Source organism: Solanum tuberosum, unplaced genomic scaffold, assembly GCF_000226075.1.
Source record: "Solanum tuberosum cultivar DM 1-3 516 R44 unplaced genomic scaffold, SolTub_3.0 scf00004, whole genome shotgun sequence".
Classification (NCBI taxonomy): domain Eukaryota; kingdom Viridiplantae; phylum Streptophyta; class Magnoliopsida; order Solanales; family Solanaceae; genus Solanum; species Solanum tuberosum.
Window position 1 is genome coordinate 2,875,425 of NW_006238930.1, and position 15,319 is coordinate 2,890,743.

Genomic DNA, 15,319 nt, shown 5'->3' on the forward strand with positions numbered 1-15,319 from the left:
GATCATTTCTTTTGCTAAAAGATATATATATATATATATATGGAATTGATATCCAATTAGGAGAGAATAAGTATTCTATAAATTTCTTTCTTTTTTAATGTTATCTTATTTTTTTTTATGTTTCTTTACTTAAAGTTTTTTTTATATCTTCAATTAATTAAAATTTACTACTGACATTATTTCTTTCAACTTATTTATTCTACTAATTTCTGTATTCTTTTACTTTGTCTTATTTTTTGTGTCTTTAATTGAAATTTATTTTATTTTAAATTTATCAATATTTTTGATATTTTTCTTATATTTTTATTAAATAATTTCTCAGAAATAAAGTCATTCTTTCAAAAAATATTATGCCTCAAATTTTATTTTATTTATTGAAGATTTTAAAAAATAAAATCAAAAGACTGAATTTAAAAAAAAATAAGAAATATCAAAGATGGCCATATTCAATTCCATTCATCATCAATGCTATTAATTTCTTTTACTTCCTTCCTTCAAATCTCATTATTAATGTTATATTATTTCTTCAAATTACTTTTTTTTATTCTTTTATTTGTTTATTCCTATAAATTTCATCAATAATATCTTATGATATTAAAAAATCCTTAAAAGAACTATAGTAGTAAAAGTAAGTTTTAATTTTTTAATTAATAACAAATTTATAAAACGACCATTCACTATGCGCGAAGCGTGGACAAGTTCATTAGTCTTTAATTTTATCCAAATGTTAGTCATCTTTTAAAAAAAAAATAGGAAAAATTACATAAGTGAAGGTATTTTATTTAATAATTACCACTTTTAAGTATACTTTTAATTTATTACCATTTTTGTCAACTTTTAGCAATACTTACTTAAAACAATTTTGTTCCTTTAAACTTAGCAAAACGTGCTGCCATTTGCAACTTTTAGCAATACTGTCATTCAGCCAAATTGTTATATATGGTTAAAAGAATAATGTTGACAAATGTCGTAAATATTTTTTTTAAAATGTACGTGTAAGTGATTTTCCCTTTTAAATATCAGCTATTTGTGCACTTCCCTCAATTAGGCCTTCTATGACTTGGATAGGGCTGGGCTCATAACATGATGGGCTAGACAACCCGGAAACTAGAAATATTGGGCCTGCAAGAAAGGGATCAGCCCAAGGAAGACAAAAGGTAGAAACTAGAATCAAACTTCATATGGAGAAAAGTTAGCAGAAAGAGTAAACGAGCGTTGATTTGGCGCTGACGAAATTTACAGTCAGAGTAGTAATCGGTTGTAGTGAAAAAATGGAGTCGAGGAAAGTGACGAAGACGCTGGAAGATCAATGGGTGGTGGAGCGTCGAGTCCGAGAGATATACGATTATTTCTACAGCATTTCCCCCAATTCCCTGTCCGACCTGTTAGCTCTCAACCTTTTTCAATTTCTAGGGTTCTAATTCCTTTATTGATGAACTTATTTTGTGTTGATTTCTTTCTTTCTTTCTTTTATAAAGCATAGAGCTGGAACGTGACAAACACTTCGATTATCTTAGCCAAGGTCTCAGAAAACTTGGTCCGTCGTTTTCCGTTTTGGATGCCAGGTAAGCTCCCTCTCTCTATGATCGTTTCTCACCACTCATCGAATTTGTGGAGTTCACTTGCAATGTTGAAGATTCTAATTTTAACTGGTGGCTAATAGGAAAACAAAATTAAAATAACTGAAATTATTTCGTATTATGAATTTAATGTGCTTTAAAAGGAAAATTATTAAGTATTGGAATGGAATTGACTTGAATGAAGTAGTACCTCAGTTAATATAGCTTTATATAGCTGATCTCAACTAATTTGGGATCTAGTCTATTGATTGATTGAGTGACTTTTTAGGAAGAAAAGAACACTGTTTGCAAGATTCAATTTTAGTGAGAGAGTTGAGATTGAGCTTTCAATAGAAGAATCTATGGTAACGAGAGGAAAGAGCTAAACAAGCGAACGTGGATGAATATTGACCTTCAAATAAACTCTCCCCAAGCATCCACCTAAGAGTGTAGTCTAGTGGTTAATGAACTAGGACGAGAATCACCAGAACTCAAATTCAAAGGCAAAAAGTTCAGTGATTTCTTCCCAAGCTCTTATTCTGTCCAAGCATTGATGGATAGAGTTACCCACTATCTATGCTAGTGGGAGGTAGGACGTACCATGTGGAATTAATCGAGGTGCGCACAAGTTGGTCCGTAGTTATAAAAAATAAAAATAAAAATAAAGCTCTCACCAATGTTTAGTTACATACAACATAGTTGGATTGTCTATAAGTTCATATTGACTAATCTTGTCAGTGTAGGACACACTAAGGTTTTCTTCTTTTTCATTTTCTTGTGGGGGGATCACAATGTTTTCCAACCAACTTGCTCATACCTCGACTAATGGATTGAAACATGCTATCTCTCACTAGCACATGTGCTATCCACCATGGGGTATGCAACTTTGGTGTATCAGGTTCATTTGAAGTTCTGAACCCAATAATTTCAATGTGGGGTATAAATCTACGTGTAAATTTTCCCTGGAAGTACAATAAATAGTATATATGAAACCATAAATTTTATAAATATAATGGGTTCAACAATAAAACTTAACGGGAAGAATTCTGTGGTCTCCCATTCCCAATGTCCATTCCAACTTCGTTAAGTCATGCCCTTTGGTTCCCTTTCCCATATCTCACCAACATAATGTAAAAGTTTGGACAATGTGTTCATCAAGATGGGATGTTGGCATCTATTCTAGTCCAATGGAACCAAAGGCTATTTTGTTATCATCAACTATTTCTATGCCTTACTTAAGTTTTTCTTTCTAGTCGACCATGGCTTTGCTACTGGATACTTCATTCAATTGCTTTGTTGGGAGAATCTATTGGTGCCAAACTGGAAAATGATGCGACTGACTTTCTGACCCGTTGCCAGGTTTGTTCATTATGTATTCTGCTGTTTATGTATCTATGTCTTTCTTTAAAAAGAAATGTGTAGGGATCTAGTGTATTTGTTTTGGGGATGGGTGCAGAGCAAGCCAATAGGATCACTTTCACTGAGGAAAACTTATGTGTAATGAATCACCTTTTTTGTTTGTTTTAGGACCATACTTTGCTACAAGACCACGATATATATAACATCAGGCTTTTTTTACGTATTGAGCAGAAGGAATTTCTTGTGGTGAAAAAAGTGGGTTTGAAGCATTGAACTTAGGGAGATTGTTTTAGCTCCCAAATTTTGAAGTTAAAACTTGAAAATTTGAGTTTTTGAACTTGTGATTTTTGGAACTTGAAGTTGTGTTTGTACATGCATATTACTTGGAAAATTTGGAACTTTTGTGAGTAAAAGTGTAATTTCTCCCAAAACTGGTCTGGACCAGCTTTTGGAACTTGATATTTTTTTGAAGACAGATTTTCAAAATTTGATTGAACATCTATGGCCAAATAGATATTTGAAGATAAGTGTTCTAAGCAGAAAAGGCTACTACTAAAGTACATGCTATATTCTAAGCACCCAGTTACATCTTGTTTAGGGCTGACAACTTCAATAGGCTTCCACTACCGTACAAAACTCAAAAGTCTCTGTAGACTTTTCAAAGATATGGTAGACTTTATAACAAACTTCAAGAGGCTTTTCCACCAAGGACTTTATTGTGGTTCTTATGAACTAAAATTGGAACTACTTGCATTCATCTCTGTGCTATTGCTTAGAAATTGTAATCATAAAGAGTTATAGACCAGTGCACATGATTGATTGTGTTTAGGGGTGACTAATAATGATGCATGGAGAAAAGATTCTGTAGTGATATTTGAACCTAGTCATAGAAATGTGATATACATGGTGATGAGAATGTTATCCCAAATTATTGTTATTACAATATTTGCTTAAGAGATAATTTATTGTATCGGTATCGGTATCTTTCTTGACTGTTATTTGTGATATGTTTTATCATCCACCTTTCCAGAATACTGGTGCAACTGTCCTTTTTTTCTTGCCTGCAATTCTAGCTAATTTGTTTTTGGACTTCTCACGCAAGAAAATGCGGTAAGATTTAGTTTCATGTGTTGTTTACGGTTACCTTCCTCACAGGATAAAGATGGTGGCTATGGAGGTGGACCTGGTCAGGCAAGTCAAATTCTCCCACTCCACTCTTAGTGCCGTTAAATCAGATTTGTGTCAGCTTCTTCATGCTTATTTTCACATTGAGTTTGATTTTCTGATGTCTTCAATTGTTTTTGATATGCAGTATGCTGCTTTATTTTGTGATGATGATTGATTTGAATATTGTAAATTTGTTAACTCTATATAATTCTGTTGGAGGACTTCAAATTAAAAGATAATTCTATTAGAGGGAAATAGTCATCTGAATTGATGAATATGCATTTAATTATTGGCCTGGTTCCTCGTTCTTTTCTAAGTTAGCTTGTACCTCCTTTTCTGTTTCTTTTAGAATCACAAATTTAACAGTTTCAAGCTCTGTTTATTCTGCTCAACCTGTTTATTTTATACAGTTCTTGTGCTTCCTATCATTAAGGTTTTTTGAAGTAATATTTGTATTGTTTTACTTTTTTCAGATGCCTCATCTTGCAACTACTTATGCTGCAGTCAATTCACTCATAACTTTGGGCAAACCTGAAGCTCTGTCATCAATTAATAGGTGCACAAGCTATAGTATGTTCTTATTGGTGTCTTATCTATTGTTCATTCCTGTTGACATTGATCTAATAATATGACTCAGAGAAAAATTGTACACATTTTTGCTGCGAATGAAAGACGCAAGTGGTGGATTCAGGTAGGATTCTTCCTACTTGTTTACATTATTTGATCAGCTCCCCAAATCATGTCTTCCTTTAGATCTCATTCTTAGTCTGCTGTATTTATCTACTATCAGTTTCTGAAAAAAAAATCTAGGTGCTTTTCTTTCTATTTGTAACTTCATTTATCCATTTTAAAATTTGCCATCTCTCTGTTGTATGTGCTAATGTTCTTCCATTGCTACTGATTCTCCTGATTAATCCTACCTGCTAATTTTGTTATGTTTTCCTTCTGAGGGGAACTAGACTTTGGATGAACTAGCACTGTAGTTGACACTTTTACCCTGATCTGTAAATGTATAAAATGTTTGTGTGTGTATTCTTGAGTTTGTAGATCCAAGTGTATTTAACAAACAGCATCTGAGAGATCACTTGTTTCTAGCATTTTGTTTCAATATTCAAATTTCATCAATGATGACTTGCCACTTCCCATCTTTGCTAAGTTCAAACTTCAAATATTTTCTGCAGGATGCATGATGGTGGAGAAGTAGATGTTCGTGCCTGTTATACTGCCATTTCTGTAAGTGTGATCTCCTTGTGATCTGAGTTCTGGTGATATTTTCATTATTTTTGCTGCATTTGGATGGAAAACTCTGAGATAAGCTTTAAGCAAATATAATTTTTTTATTGACGAATCACTTTAGTTTTTTTGAAAATAAATTAGATTCAAACATTTCCCAAGTTTCATTTACGAGGCAATCAAAGCCTTCTGATGCACGCCTCTCTTGCAAATTGTATAGATATTTTATACTTTATTACATAGTACATACCCATTTCTCGCATGTTGCGCTTTCAAGTTTGACCTTTTTCTTCTTAATTGTCTTTGGAATAATGTGTTTTCATGTTAATTGATACATTAGTTTCTTAGGTTGCAAATATATTAAACATTGTGGATGACGAGCTGATTCATGGTGTTGGAAATTACATCCTAAGGTTGGTTTGAGATGCGCACTCATCTACTACAGATCATTCAACTCTCTCTTTATGTATACCGTATTTCATACTTGAGCTGTAATATCTCTTTTTGATTTACTAGTGTAGTTGTCTTCCAAGAGAATTACACGATAGATGTTGATGCTGATGTAACATATAAAATTAAAAGAGCATGGCAGAAATTTGGGAGTATTAGAGGAGTGCAATCAGATAAAAAGATAACTATCAGAATGGAAAGCAAGTTATATTACGAATGGTTGTGAGACTAGCAATAATATGTGAGTGATTGTTTTCTATAAAACCCAACATGTTCACTAGTTAACTGTCATGAATTATAGATGTTAATATGGATATGTGGTCATACAAGCTTGAAAATCAGATTGGAAATGCTCACCTCCAACAAACGATGCAACAAGATAGCACGCATAGAGGATCATGAGTAAAGATTTGTCGAAATGGTTTAATCGTGTTTACATTAACCTTCAAATATACCAGCCTAGGTACGATACTGAAATAATTGAAGTTGCTATAAATGCAACGAGGTAGATTCTAAATCACATGAAGAAAAACTGTCTAAAGACCTACAATCACCCAAAAGCCACTACATCAATTAGTTGAGATTAAGGAAAAGAAAAGGATTAGTTGTTGTTAAACTTACATTAGGTTGTGTTTGCCAGAAGTCCTTTTGTTTGGTTAGAGATATGTTTATGGCAGAGCAGGTGTGAGATTTTAAGAACTAATATATCTTAAAGACAAAATATTGAGTATTGGGATGACCCGAAGTAATGGATTTGGAGTATTCATATTACTGTCACCAACTAGTCAGTGCATAGTGACTAGTTAATTATACGTACTAAATGCATGACAGAGGCGGGTGCTTTAGTTGCATTGAAGGTTTCCATTGAGATTCAATCCCATTGGTAAGGGAAGCAAATTTCCAAGTATCATTTCAGAACGATGTTATGTTTGCATATTCATGACTCTGAGTTGATGACAGCTTCCATTTGTCAGGGATTAAAATATGAGAGATAACTGATGTTTCCTAATTCTTGCCATCTGAGAAAGTTGAAAGTCCTTGTTGAATAAAAATTGATGAAGGAACTGTTCTTTTATTCTAGTTTGTCTCATTCTTGTTCTCTCAAGTTCTTGATTTAATTCCAGTCTCATCATAAGAATTATTTAGCTAGGATAAATAAGAATTTATTCTTAGTTTGTGTCAGAAATACAAGATAAGAATTAGGTGGTAGATCTTTCTTTTCCTTAATGTCCCTCATTTTTTGTTGGAATTCATTATAAGAATGTATTTTCTTGGATAAGCCTTTCCTAAGCTGTTCTCCCATTTTTGTTTTCAGTTGTCAAACTTATGAAGGTGGAATTGCTGGCGAACCAGGTTCTGAAGCTCATGGTGGGTAAGTCTCACGTTGGAGATATTCTCATCTTTCTAATCTTGTTTCGCTCTTTTTCTTATAGTTCTCTGTCAATGTTAGTTGCCATAGTAAAACTATCACTTCTCAGCTTATGATGTTACTGAAGCCCTTTACATTTAAACTCATTTTCTAGGTATACTTTCTGTGGGTTGGCTGCAATGATTCTGATCAACGAAGTGAATCGATTGGACTTGCTAGGTTTAATTGTAAGTTGCTTTAGGACTCTGTTGGGGACTGATGAATGTTGCTAAGATAATCACGTGTGTGTGTACTCTCTTTTTTCCCCATCAGGGTTACAGGACTGTGGCATTCCTCTCACTGTCATGAAATGGGATATTATCATTTCTTGTTTGTTACTGGCCTCCATGACTGATCAAATGAAACTGAAACAAGAAAAGTATCTTGTTACAATAGTTGCATTTTAGTTTGTCTTCACAAATGTTCCACATTGCTTTTTTGTTACTTCTCATAAAATGAAAAGGAGAACAAAAAGAACGTAGAGATGAGCTGAATCTCAGCTGGCAATTGAAGAACTGGAGAAGCATTTTAGTGCTGTAATTACTGAGTACATGAGATTATTCTAGTAGTTAAGGTGATAAGCCATAATCCAAAAATCAAAAACAAAAAATCATTGGTTTTACAATGGTAGGCTATTTTATTTTTACAGATACAACTATTTATTGGATATTTAGGAATCAAAAGTGAAAATAAATAGGAAATAACTTTGATGCACTGGAAAAGTTAGCAGATGGAAAAAAGTGAATTAGATGATAAACAGCTGGGAAATAACATGCAGCATTTTGGTAGTTGTCCCTTATTGGGGATGTTGGAGTATTAAACTTTTGAATGCCTTTTATTACCTTGTGGTCCGACCCTTCCCTGGACCCACTATGCGTGGGGAGCTTAGTGCACCGGGCTGCCTTTTATATGGTGGATAGGAGGATATCTAGAAACTCAGGAATTGCCTTCTGGCCTAGAATTTTTGTTTTGACGTTGGTTTCACCTTATATTTACTTGACTGGTCCATTTTGTAGCAGCTGCAGGGGATTCCTTTACCAGGTTTTGCTGCTGCATTCCTGGGATTGTTGGGGGTAGATTATTAATCAACATATTAGTTCCTTTTCCTTCTAAATATCTTTCGTATAGTAGTACCTCTACATGACATCCTCTCAGTCTCTTTACTTCTCTTAGTAGTTTCATTCTGTTGCTTTTTTAATAACTATTCCCAAGTTGAGTTCTATCGAGTTGTTGGTGAAGTGATGTTACTTAAATCTGGATCATCTGACGGTATTGATGGAGATGATGTTTGTGATTATGAATCTTTAGGATTGGGTGGTATTTAGACAAGGAGTCGAAGGTGGATTTCAAGGCAGGACAAATAAATTAGTCGATGGCTGCTATTCCTTTTGGCAGGTGATTTACCAGTTTTACCTTTATGTTCTGAACTCTCCCATTTCCAGTTTAATTATTGCTGAGCTAAAGATGACTTTGATTGACCAGGGTGCGGTAGTCTTTCTTATACAAAGACTAAATTTGGTAGTCCATGAACAACTAGGGCTGTCAAATGATCTCAGTACAGAAAGTGCTGATGATTCTTCAGAGTCGGAGTTATCTGATGAAGAAGAGCATTTGGAAGGGACATCCTCCCATGTTCAGGAGACTTTCCCTCTTGGACAAGAAGGTATATCAATTTGAGGAACAATAGTTCAAAAGGCCAAAAAGAAAGTACTCCTGTACGATTCACTGGTCTACCGTTTGTTGCAGTGCTATCCAATTTTGTCCTTGAATCTGAATTAAATAAAGCATATCATGTTATAAGGGAATCCAGTGGGTGGAATTTAATAAATGAAGGGTGAAAAGAATCTTCCATCTTAAACCACTTCTCTTGTCACATAATTGGCACTTGGATTGTATATGAACTTGATATCTCCAAATGGGCAGGTAGTTAGTAACCTATAGTGCTATCAGCAGGACTTCACCTTTACTGGGTACCATATGTTTCATGCTTCAAACAATGTGTGTACAAGTAGGATAATCAAATGGGTTGTACGTCCCTTACCCTGATTCAATTATCCATTTGACGGTGTAATGAGATTGTTTAGTAGTGCATTTCATTGGAAGTTTGAAACTCTGACAGCTCCTAATATTTTTCTCCAGATATGTTGGGTTATCTAGCTCTCTCTTTCTTTTTGCCTGCCCAACCCTTTCTTTTAGCCCTAATCACAATTACTTTCTAATCACATCCTTTTCATTGTTTTTAGGTGCAGGACAAGATAATGCTTCTGATAGCCCAAAGATAGCAGATACTGGACATGAGTTTATCAACCGGCCCATAGCTATGCGGCCTCTCTTTGACAGCATGTATCTGCAACAATATGTTCTTCTTTGCTCCCAGGTGCTTAAATTTTGAGAAAATATATTCTGAAGATCCCTGCTCACTCTTGCATGTCCCTTGCTTTGGTCTACGATTGTAATGCATATGCACAGCAGCACAAGCTGGAAAATAAGGGATAAAGAAAATATCTCAAAGAAAATTATAATCGTATAAGAAGCTAAGATTTTGTTAATTAGATTTGTAACATCACTGATCTGCAAATGAGAAACTGCTTTATTTGTTCTTTCTAGGCCCTATATAGTTAAAGAAAGAAGTAAATTATGTCGGGTTTCTTTCCTAGTTTCGTCTGAAGATGGAATTGTTGTCTGATTTTGGAGCATCATTAAACCACACCTTTTTTTTGCTTGAACAGCTTGAATATCATTTGTCTACCGAGCATCATTGTTTCTCCTTTAACATATAAATTCAAGAGCCTTTTAAAGGCATGTGTATTCGATATAATGTTTTTTTTTGAATTTGTTTTGGAACGTGAAGTCGTGAACTAATCATTCTCTTAATTGGTGTCGGATTCAACAGCTCTATTTTGCATTCATTTCATAATTAGAGTTCAATTTTCATGTGTTTAATGGGGAACTATTTATTCATTCTTCAAAGGGAAAAAGAAAGTTAAGTGGGTTTTAAATATTCTGTATCAGATGCTGGGACTCACCAAGATATTAGTTTTAGATTCTTTTGGCAGTGTATTATTCCTGTTTATATTGCTTTTATATCCTTTTCAAGATTCTAATATCATGTTGTGGATGTAGATTGAAGTAGGTGGTTTCAGAGACAAACCTGGGAAGGGTAGAGACTACTACCATACGTGTTACTGTTTAAGTGGTCTTTCAATTGCTCAGTATAGCTGGACCGACGAAGCTGATTCTCCACCATTACCCAGGGATGTATTTGGTCCTTATTCCAAATGTCTGTTGGAACAGGTTCACCCACTCTTCAACGTAGAGTTGGATCGGTATTATGAAGCTCGCAAATACTTCTCAGGCTTGTGAGAATGTTTCACTACTTTCATTAGCACCAACTTTTCAGAAACGTAGGTGCATCCAGAACTTAAAAGAGTCACTGGGTTCTTGTAATCGTTTATATGTACAATATCTATACGTAATACAAGTTGAGAGTAACGGGTGCCTTCTGAACCTGCTGAACTAGCTCTAAATCCGTCTCTGTTTAGTTAGGTCTGTAAACATCAATGTGAAATTGCGAGATATGCATGTAAAAGTGGCTATGATTTACGAATCTGGATACTGGTGATTAGTGATCAGAAATTTCATTTTGGTGAAAACAATTTGTTATCAGGCGGGAGGTAGAAATTGCGTAATAATTGTTAAATAACTCGAGGATTCATAGTGTCAAGTTAATCTGTCAACGCACTGCTTATTAACGAAGGATGCTTTGAGTATACTTTGTACCGTTTCTAATACGTCTTTTTTTATTTTCTTGATTTGTCAGTATAATTTCGTTTGGAAAATTAGGATAAATGGCATATGACTCATTTTTCTTTTTATTTAGTTATAAAAAGAATGATATAATTTATAGCCACAAAAATATTATAATTTATTTTAATTTTTAGATCACAATTTTTAATTTTTCTTACTTTCTTAAATTGTATGAGAGTACTCTATACATTTGAATACTGTACTCGTATTTAGTAGTAGTCCTAACTCCTAAATATAGAGCTTTCCCAAATTCAGACGTGGAAGACGAAAGTGGAAACCGCCAAAACTATCATTATCGCAGAGACCTCATCTTTCAACTTCTATTCATTATTCTATTTTCCGTTTCAATCCATTTTCATACCCCAAATCCCATTTTTGTAGCAGCACTGTTCTGTTTCTTCATCATGGAATCGAATCATACCAAGCAGACTCTGCAAACGGCTATGGAGAATGAACAGCAGCATCTCTCCCTCTCTGATTCAGATTCTACTGATTCTGAAACTGATAAAGCTATTATTTTCTCTTCTCCAGCTCGTTTTCATAGCGCCTCAGATTCTGATGATTCCGCTAAGTCCAATACAGATAAAGCTACTAATCCTAATTCTACTACTGCTACTACTGCTAATGGTGCTGTTAATAGAAATTCTACTAAACCGGAATCTCAGCCGAGTTCATCAATTTCTTTCGATTCAAATGATTTTACTAAGTCCGGAACCGATAAAGCTAGTGAGAGTATTTATACTACTGCTATTGCTCATCCTGCCGTTAACAGAGATTCTACTAAGGTATCTTCCCCGCCGGTGGAATCTCCGCCGAGATCATCAATTTCCTCCGATCAAATTTCTCTTCCTCATGAGTCCTTTACTCTGGAGGATAATAAGCCTTCTACAGCTCCGACGGGGAGTCCACCGGAAAAACCTCCGATACCGGAAGCGGTGGTGAAGAAGTTTATCAAGGAGGAGCCACTGGCTTTGGTGAAAGCAGATATGTTTGTCGGAGATGGTACAGCTAGTGTTAAGGAAGGTGAAGACAGCCGCAACCGTCGGCGGAGAGGAAGGCCACAGTTGTCGATTTTAAGAAAAGTGAGGAGGGATGAGATGGTAAAGAAAGCGGGTTTAGGTTTTAGGATTTTTGGGTTTTTGTTTTGTTTGGTTTCATTTTCTGTTATGGCAGCTGATAGGAATAAGGGTTGGGCTCTGGATTCGTTCGAACGTTACAAGGAGTTCAGGTTTATCACTTGTTCTCTTTACATTGACTGAATTAATTCTGCAGCGCATTAAGTTTCACTCTTTCACATCAATGAATAAATGTGTTTGGTGGTAGTGTAGTTATGAATGATAATATTGGTAGGTGAATAACATTGCAGGTACTGTATGTCAGTGAATGTCATAGGATTTGTGTATTCAGGAGCTCAGGCATTTGATTTAGCCTACCAATCTGCCACCGGCAAGAACATCGTGCAGCATCATTTGCGCTACATGTTTGATTTTGCCCTTGATCAGGTAAGTTGGTTTGTCCAATTACACTAATACATGTTGTTTATAGCAAAATAATAAATATAAGATTTATTATCTTTATACATGCATATTTCATAGTTAAGTTCCATAATTGTTTTAAGCTTTTAGAACTTCTGACTTCTTCTCTTTTGGGGGTAATGGAAGTTATGGCTTATTAATTATGATATTGAGCGCATTGATTGAGAGGAAAAAATCGTTTGATGGTGGTGATGATTTTGTACTAGCCTGGTGAAGACTGTTGTAGCTATCTAACTCTGAAGTAAAATGAACAGAAAAGGGGATGGAGAGGAATCATATACCCCATAAAAATGTTTATTTGTCATAGAATTCACTCAAAAATATTCCTGCAGGGTTGGAGGAATTTTTCCTTTATGATCATCTAGGTGCCTATTAATTGCTAACTTTCATTGGCTGGAAAATACTAACAGGACCATCCCAACTGTAGAATCACCTTTTTTGTGGCATACTCCTTTTGAGCCCTAAATTTTACCTACCCTTGGCTATATGCCTTCCATAAGCACAAGTTCCTTTTTTTACATTTATCTTGAGGATAAGTTTCTCCCATTAAACCAATATTGAGCCCTTACTAAAAACCAAACAAATCGAATGTGATTACATTAATGCCAGTCCTTCCTGAATTTAAGTGTTACTAAGCTCGTTTGCATACTCTGCACTAGCAGACTGATTACTGTGATTTGGTTCCTTCCATGGCTATCTTGTACATATAAGCATTTCCCAATAGGCTTTGTTTTGTGTATCCTCTAAATTCCGAAAGGCTAAAATGACTAGAACTCTCCTAATGGGTAGCTGAATCTGTATGGAAGATACGAAAGTAAAAAAATGAAGTACAATAGAGATTGCAAAGAGGATATGGCAGATGATAGCTTGTAAACCTTCAGAACACCTTTTTCCGTTGGATACACCTTTGTGGATTTGGTAATTCTCTTGGGCGCTAAATAGTTCTTAAAAGGTTTTAACTTATTGAGATACGAATTCAAGTGAAATGTTTTTTCTTTTGTTGGTTTGTCTGGTGAGGTCCTTTGGCAATTTTCTATATTTCCGTTCCGTTTTCTGCAATTTGTTTACAAATAGCTAGTTTATTTATTGGTACTTGATGTATACTTCAGGTTTAGTTAATTTAATTCTAAGAACCAATATTTAACAATTAAGAAGGTTACTTACTTATGAATTATGGTTTGACAAACTTTCCTGCACCTGTGTATTTACAAAAGCAATGCATGCAGATACAATTATTTTGATCTTCAAATACAATTATTTTGATCTTCAAACAGAAGCAATAGATTATCACAGTTTTATATTTAGTGTTAGCATAGATTATTTTTTATATTTAAAAATGGACTCAGATGTTTGTGAATTAATCATGAAATGGGCTTTGAAGAACGCATACTTCAGTTGTAGTTAGCAGGTGTCAGTCTATTCGCATTTCTTTGTGTGAAGTTCCTTTTTGTTCGTGAAAGTTATTGCATTAATGTACAACCTTACTGTCTCCACCCCACAAATCCCCCTCACCAAGTGGTTCCAGGAGAGAGATCCCGAGGATATACCAGCAAGGGTCCTTTTGAGACCCAACTACATAAACTTATCGGGTTGTAATTAATTTTGTATAATCTCATACTTAGTTGCCTAGACATTTTTCATTGATTGATAATAAGCTGTTGCTTTAAAGCTGATATGAAATATCCACATTTTAGGGGACTGACTAAGTTTTTAATGCAACTAAATAAACAATTTTAGGTCATATCTACAGATAATCTAATTTTTTCGAAGGTTGAATATAGAACCAGAGCACATTTTATACTTGTTTAGCCAAGCTGGTACCTGGTCCATATGGAGCTTCATGTTCTTGGTGACTAGACCAGAAACTGAAGGCGACTCCTGATATACCTAAACGTGTGGAGAGCTTGTATTGATACTCGTAATTTCTGTTAAAAAATTAGTATTTTTCTAAATGACAGGTGGTAACATATCTTCTGATATCAGCATCATCTTCTGCTGCCACTCGCATTGATGATTGGCAGTCCAATTGGGGCAAGGACAAATTTCCTGATATGGCAAGCATCTCTGTAGCATTGTCCTTCCTTTCATTTGCGGCTTTGGCCTTCAGCTCACTCATATCTGGCTATGTACTATGCAATTCCAGATCAACGTAGTCGTGTGCCATGTTTGGTTCTATTTGTGTGTCATCCTTTAAAGTTTAATATAATTGTATGATATGAAAAACCAGTTGCAGGTTGTTCAGGTGAAACTAAGGTTTCTTGAGTTAATTATGTTGTAATGCTCCTTGAACAAGCTTTAGGATGATATTATATATGTGTTACACAGTTTTCTGCTCTTGTTAGTGAGATATCCAATCATGAGAACGACCAGATTCAATGAACTTGTGGACAAGTTATCAGCGAGTATTAAATTGATAAGCCATACTTTTCATCTGGTTTTTCGAATTGGGAATTCGTAGACCCATGCCCTGTTGAGAGTTGTGTAGGTATATATTTTTTTCAAGCATAATACATAAATGTGCCCTCTAACTTGGCCTCATTTTACATTTATGTCTCTCAACTTTGGATATGCACAAGTAGATACTTAAACTTGTATAAACTTGAACAAGTAGACACGTGAGTCCTACGTGGCACAGTACACGTAGGACAAAAAATGACATGTAGGATGCCATGTAGGACATGTGTGTCTATTTGTTCAACTTTATACAAGTTTAAGTGTCTATTTGTGCATACCTAAAGTTGAAGGACATAAATGTGATTTGAAGTCAAGTTAAAGGATATATTTATGTATTATGCATTTTT

The 15,319-nt window shown here is 34.8% G+C and overlaps 2 protein-coding genes across 2 annotated transcripts; both read left to right on the forward strand.

Annotated features, from left to right (window-relative positions):
• Window positions 1-1,169: 1,169 nt before the first annotated feature.
• On the forward strand, window positions 1,170-10,842 carry LOC102589815 (protein farnesyltransferase subunit beta). The gene is made up of 14 exons (XM_006338493.2): window positions 1,170-1,384; window positions 1,479-1,565; window positions 2,813-2,918; window positions 4,074-4,109; window positions 4,559-4,641; window positions 4,723-4,776; window positions 5,267-5,318; window positions 5,667-5,731; window positions 7,084-7,140; window positions 7,292-7,364; window positions 8,485-8,571; window positions 8,659-8,839; window positions 9,420-9,553; window positions 10,300-10,842. Exons 1-14 carry the CDS (start codon window positions 1,272-1,274, stop codon window positions 10,537-10,539), a joined length of 1,368 nt encoding a protein of 455 aa, XP_006338555.2. The 5' UTR covers window positions 1,170-1,271; the 3' UTR covers window positions 10,540-10,842.
• A 391-nt stretch (window positions 10,843-11,233) lies between these two features.
• On the forward strand, window positions 11,234-14,898 carry LOC102590143 (CASP-like protein 4A3). The gene is made up of 3 exons (XM_006338494.2): window positions 11,234-12,211; window positions 12,350-12,485; window positions 14,477-14,898. The coding sequence occupies exons 1-3, from the start codon at window positions 11,388-11,390 to the stop codon at window positions 14,669-14,671; spliced, it is 1,155 nt and encodes a 384-aa protein (XP_006338556.1). The 5' UTR covers window positions 11,234-11,387; the 3' UTR covers window positions 14,672-14,898.
• The last annotated feature ends 421 nt before the right edge of the window (window positions 14,899-15,319 follow it).